The following is a 6,454-nucleotide window of genomic DNA, read 5'->3' as shown; positions in this document are numbered from 1 at the left end:
TCGCTGGTGGGGTGGGGTGAGAAGCAGAAAAGGCCTTGACTCTGTGTCAGCCCTGCTCAGCAATAACGAAGGCATCCCTGTATTATCAACACTGTTTTCAGCACAAATCCACAACATAGCCCCATACCAGCTACTATGAAGAAAATTAACTCTACCCCAGCCAAAACCAGCACATGCATTTTAACTAATCCATTTTAAAAAGGTAACTCATGTTAAGTTTACTCATGCATTCCTAAGTTCCTAAAGATCGAATAAAGTTTCTTTGTTCCGGTACACTCTGCAACGAAAAGGATTTGAACTGTATGAGTATTATAGCCATTTTATTTTCAACTTTTGTAGAAACTAGGAGTACACACAAAGCCCAGTGAAGTCTCTGCAAAGACTTACATTGAACTCCACCGTGCTTTGGCTCAAGCATTTAATGATGTGTCAGGTTGGTATGAGGCAGCCAGCTATAGTCCCCGAAAGTCTTTACACCTGAGAATGTGCTTTTCAGCTGTCAGTACAGAACAATGCAGTCAGCAAGTCCTGCATCAACACAGCAGTTTAGGACTGATATTATGCAGAAATGCAAAGAGCAGACTAACATAAAAGGACTTTATTTTTCCTGTCAGATAAAGAAAAGATATATGTAAAATATTTGGACATTTGGGGAAAGAGCAAACATTGAGAATTAATTCAAACTGTTGATGGTTTATTTTTTATTGAATCTTGTGGTCAAAATTGTTTTCATTTGCTATGAGAAAGAATCCATCATTTTTTCCAAAGCACCACCCAGAATCTGCCACTGGTGATGTTCTAACGTCCCCAGTGCCTATACAAATAGAGAGGTCAGCTGAGATTTGTAAACTAGAGATCATAAGTTTTAAGGAATTTGTTTATTCAGCCTAGAGTCTCCAAATTGTGTACAATGCCAAAATTAAAAAGTCCTTTCACTGTACTGTGTCAGGTTACAATAAAAAGCTCTCCAAACATTTGGGATGTTCAGATGAGAAAGCAAATTGTAATTCCATTTTAAGCAACCTATTTGTCAGCACATGCAGTTTAATTATAATTAAGTACCTCCAGCAGTTATAATGAATAGGCAAAAATCAAAATGTTGTTTTTATACTTGTCTAAACCTGCATTTAGTGTGAACTAAAAGCTGCCTCAATTACACTGAAAAGTATCACTCTAGTATTTGCATTTTTAGCTGTACTGTTCAAATACAAACATACATAAACTGTTTCCAAAGACTTTAACAGATTGACTGAATTAGGGGAATTTTCATGGGAATGACAAGAGGCAGATCTCTTCCTCATGAAAAGGCCACCACGTACCAAGTTCCAAGTCCCTGTCCAAAGTATGGAGCACGGGAACCATGCAAAAGAGATCACCAGAGTCTTTAGTATCAGCAAAACAACATATTTCTAACTCATCTCATTCTTGAAAAAGGGCTGAATTACATTTGCTGAAATTTTCCAGAGTAATTCAGCATGCAACAAACAACCAGCATGGGAAAAAAACCAAAACGAAAAAGTCAAATGATTAAAATATGAAAGTTGGAAGAGTTTACAGAAAGTTTTATAGAGATAAGTACAAAATAGTAATGGTATTGGACAAATAAAAGTATCTGATTCTTTAAAATAACCATATCTGAAAATATTTCCAAATGCAGTATATCAGAATTAAAAGCTATTAGAAATCTGGTAACATTTTGTGTCCTGGAAATGGAATAAGCGTTGAGATGACATCTTTGGAGTATATTTGAACTTTGCTGCCTTCACTTATAGGTAGCTTGAAGATGGGTGAAGCATTTCAACAGGCTAAATATTTTGAGTAAACTTCATGACTAATATTGCATTTGCTTTTTTTATAAAGATATAGATGAATGTGCAACTGGAACCCATAATTGTAGAACTGACCAAGTATGTGTCAATTTAAGAGGGTCCTTCAGCTGCCAGTGTCCTCCAGGCTATCAGAAACGAGGGGACCAATGTGTTGGTAAGTGTTGCTCTAGACTAAGTTATTGTCTTCCATTATCTACAAGTTGCAAAGTTTATATTGATTATAAAGCATATAGATGTGTGCTGTAAAATTGCTATATAACTTTGAAATGCAATGGAATAATAACCATCACAATAATTAATCACTAAAACATGGAACTAGAAACCATTTTAAGTACAATCTACACTTGGAGTTGAACTTCACAAGATTAATTTTCCTAATAGTTACCATTGTGTTTATTGTTTGTATTGGGGTATTGCCTAATGTCCCAGATACAGTCATAAGTCTACTACAGCGACAAACTAAAGCATGTCTTTCCACTGACCTCAGCAAGACTTGACTCCAGGTCTGCAGGACAAAGCACTACCTTCACACAGACCTAACCCCTGCTCTGCAAGAGCCCCCTTGCACAGTCTGTTTCAGTACTCAGTTTTATGAGTATAAATGAAATAGATGGAAACTCTGAATGCAGGTATATGATATTTGCAACTTATAAACCACTACGCTTTATTCTTTGTGCCAAAATAAACTATCAGCACCCTTGGGACCTATACAAGTATAGCATTAAATTAAATCCAAGTGCAGTGTAAACACTGCATCTTTCCTATTCCATCCTCATTTGGGGACATTATGCAAAAGTACCATTACTCTGTTCCTGCAGTCCTCCTTCAGCCTTTATTTAACACCTCTTTAATCGTGATTTCAATGGATGAATTGCTTTTATAGGCACTCCAACCTTAAGCCTAAGGTTTATCAGAGATAATAAAAACAACTATGAAATAAGAGAATCAAATATATACATCATGAGGTGATATAAGAGGTGGTCTTGAAAAAGGCACAAGACTGGTTTTATGCAGCCTAGGAGAAAAGCTTTTTTTTTTGTCCTCAGCAGAACAGGAACAACAGAACTTCAAGTTTTCCTCTTTTTCTTTGTGTTAGGGATCCTGCATTTGAAAGTGTTTAAGAATTTATTTTTAATCTCTTTCAAAAAGCCTTGCAAAGGCTATAGGTAGTCACTGCCTAACAAGAGCTGCAGGAAGGAAACTGGGGAAGTTTCAGTACACATCTAGACTAACTTAATTTTCTGGGCATGGCTCTTTCTTTAGGGTACTGAGCCAAGGGCTGTAGAAATCAACCCAAAAATTCTTATCTCCTTCCCAAAAGATGTGGATCAGGCCCTGAACTGACAAATTGATATAAACACCGATGTATCTGATTTTTCTCAGTTCTCTGTGCAAGAGTAGGATGAGTAGTTTGGAATGTAGGTAGAGGAATAGTTTTGGCAGGTCATTGATTTTTTTTTTTCCCCCCTTTTAAATGGCTGGGGTTTATCTAGATTTTTTAGAGCAGGTAAAGTATATTACTGCTATGCAATAGCACTTTTAATGTCAAGACCCATAGGTACTGGGTACTACCCGAAAGTCTCGCAGGACACATTACCGCACTCAAAAGAAAAGAAGCAGAATGATACACCCTTAAATCTATACGCGAATACATTTATGTATCCAAATCTATACATGAAGATGTCTGGAAAGTGAAATTTCCCTTCTTCTATTTAGGTCAAAACCAAGAATAACACCTGTGTTACATATTACACACTGACCTAAATTATAAGTACATCCCTACACTTAGTACTGTCAGCATTTCAGAATAAAGCCTGTCTTTGGGGATTTTATAACAACTTAGCCAGAAAATGTTCTTGGGGCCAGATCTTGATAGAGGTTCTCCATATGGGAGGAAATGTTTCTCAAATTTGAAAGAAATTTTTCCAGACTATTTTGGCTTCAAGGTAGAGGGAGAAAAGGACTCATTTCTAACAATTGATTGATTTTAATTTAAATTCAGTAATCATTTCGTCTTTTTTTGAGATTTTTTTTTTTAAATTTGCTTGTTCACATATTGCAAAGTTAGTCTTTTCTGAAACACGGAACTGCAGATAGAATGAATTGTTTTCCAGCATTACTTCAAACAGAAGATTTGGCCGAATTGATTAGATAATGCTTTAGCCCTTAGATCTGCATGGAGCTGATGTGCCTAATCCCGCAAGGAAAACTCCCACTGAATTAGAGTCAGATCCTGGAAGCATTTATGTGAATAAATGCAGTGCCTAAGCAGCAAAGCATTGCTCATATGTCTATATTGTATAATCAGATCTTTAAACAGCAATTTGTAAGAGCTTAGTCCTGTAAAAGTCAAGGATGGAAGAGATCTACTGTGCCTCCTAATTTATTCCATTTCTACTTCCAAATTTCTCTCTGCAACAAAAGAGTTACAGCGACAATCGCTACTGTACGGATAGCCAGGAATTTTCCAGCATAAGCCTTTTCATTCAGAACCATCCAAAACACTCCACTGCTAAGTTTAGCCCCAAACAGTGACTGCAAATTTGACAAAGAAAGGGTTAACTTCTAAAGATTATTTTTTCACTTGATATTAAAACAAACACTTTCCTCATTATAAAAAAAAAGTCTTGGCCTCTTTTTAAACACATCTATGGTGGAAACAGCTGGAGGTAGGAAACTCAAGATCTGGCATGGATATGGGAAGTGCCTTTCTTTGTTCCAGTGAAAACTGGTCTTATTTGTCTGAGCGTTGAGCCTTTGAAATCTCACATTGTGTACATGTACAGAACACGGCATGGATTTCTTCACCAAGCTCAAGCAGGCCACAACTAAAGACGGCTGCTGCACATACATGCACGATCAGCATTGTGGCATAATAAAAAAAAAAATGTTTTTCAGACAAGAACAGAGGCAGTATCTCCTCCAGAATGCAAGGAAACCTTTTAAAATGCAGAGAGGTAAAAGAATGGGCTGTTGCACATTTTGTATGGTTCGCAGGTGAAACCCTGCTCCAATGCACATTAGGAATGCTGAAACTTGGAAAGGCAGCCCGCTCCACCTCAAAACCAGGGCTAATCGGCAAGGAGAGTCTGTGGAAAGTTAATACTGCCTGAGATAGCACCAACTTCAGCCAGTCTGCCTTCCTTGGCAGCAGAGAGCGCAGCGAGAAGGTGCTAGTGCTGCTGTATGGAAAGGTATGCAGGAGAGGCAGGGAGGGGAACAGGAGCAATGGCAGCCCCTTGGGGGAGCGAGCCAGTTTCTGGGGGATCCCTGCAGAGGCACAACCACCTGTTTCCTTTTCAGGCCCATTAATCTTCTATCCTTGCCGTTCCCCTGTACTTGCACAGAAAATTTGGACTCTTCCTAATGGAGCTGAAAAGATTTAGTACGTGCTAAGAGTGCTGCGTGCAAATTTTTGGAAAAACAAGAGTTACAAGGCACATTGACCGTGTTGGTCAGCATTATGTCTGATCATGAGAAATCTTGGTTGAAAAGCAGAACCTATGCGAAATAAACAAGACTAAGCAGTACTGTGGAACTGAATAAAAAATAAAGTTGGAATGTGTATTGATCTCAGTGGCTGGAAGACAATCAGCATAAAACAGATTTTTACAAAAGTTAAAGTAAAATAGCATTCCTGTTAATATCCATAGAAGCAGCACCTAGCTCACGTAAGCTTTTTTCCTGCTTTTAATCAAGCACAATTAACTTTACAGTTTCTTTGGAAACAAGACAGCAGCAGTGAAGTGCCGTGATTCCATTTGAACTAACTTCTCTTTTTTGGTAACTTAGACATCGACGAATGCACCCTGCCTCCATATTGCCACCATCGATGCGTGAACACTCCTGGTTCCTATTATTGCCAGTGCAATGCCGGTTTCCAGTTAGCATCCAACAACCACACCTGTGTAGGTAAGAACTTCTCCGCATGTACTTACACATGAGCTCACTCAGTATAGAGACAAATACTGACACATGACTTGCCACAGTTGAAATTTAAGTATCTTCATCCCACCTTAAAAGAAATAAATACCAACCAGGAAGACGTACCAGTTGCTGTATTGAGAGGCTCTCCTGCAAGTGATCCGAGAAGTACGGGAGGGTTAGAGAAAATTGGAGCCTTATTGAAAACCTGTTATTTTGTTGGCATGGCAGGTTTCAGAGGAGCATCTAGTTTGGCAACCGGAACCCTGGGGGTTTATATTCATTATTTAATCTTAGATTTAATTATTCTTTCAGTTCTGGTGGATCGCTTTGCATTATCATTGGCTTTCATGATATTATTCCCAGTTCATGCAACACAGAGGCTGGAACTGGAAACCAGGAGAAGCAATACTATACCTCTGCAGTTAAGTGTAATTATCCTCAGCATATGATAAACATAGCGAGGAGAGAAAGCATCTATAAATGTGACATTTGAATATCTAGAAAATAATGTTAAAAATGAAAACAAGGGTCACTAAGGAAGAGTGACCTTTTAGAAGTGATCCTCCCTTTAGAAGTAAAGCACTGAGGGAAGCCTTGCAGTAAAACTTTAAGACTGCTGTTAAGTTTAAAATCGTAAGTTCTGTTCTAGAAGAATTAGATAGAGTAATAATAAAAAGGTAACTATGTCTGCTGAAGTG

The 6,454-nt window shown here is 38.1% G+C and overlaps 1 protein-coding gene across 1 annotated transcript in view; it reads left to right on the top strand.

The window, feature by feature from the left end:
• EFEMP1 (EGF containing fibulin like extracellular matrix protein 1) overlaps nucleotides 1-6,454 on the top strand; it is a 49,623-nt gene that overhangs the window by 34,595 nt on the left and 8,574 nt on the right. Inside the window, exons 5-6 of the mRNA XM_009288463.1 lie at nucleotides 1,861-1,983; nucleotides 5,622-5,741. Of these exons, the coding sequence (XP_009286738.1) occupies nucleotides 1,861-1,983; nucleotides 5,622-5,741 (243 nt within the window). The remainder of the gene's footprint in view (nucleotides 1-1,860; nucleotides 1,984-5,621; nucleotides 5,742-6,454) is intronic.

The sequence above is a fragment of the Aptenodytes forsteri genome, unplaced genomic scaffold, assembly GCF_000699145.1.
Source record: "Aptenodytes forsteri isolate BGI_AS27 unplaced genomic scaffold, ASM69914v1 Scaffold185, whole genome shotgun sequence".
In the NCBI taxonomy this organism is placed as follows: Eukaryota; Metazoa; Chordata; class Aves; order Sphenisciformes; family Spheniscidae; genus Aptenodytes; species Aptenodytes forsteri.
This window is presented reverse-complemented; position numbering and strand designations above follow the sequence as displayed.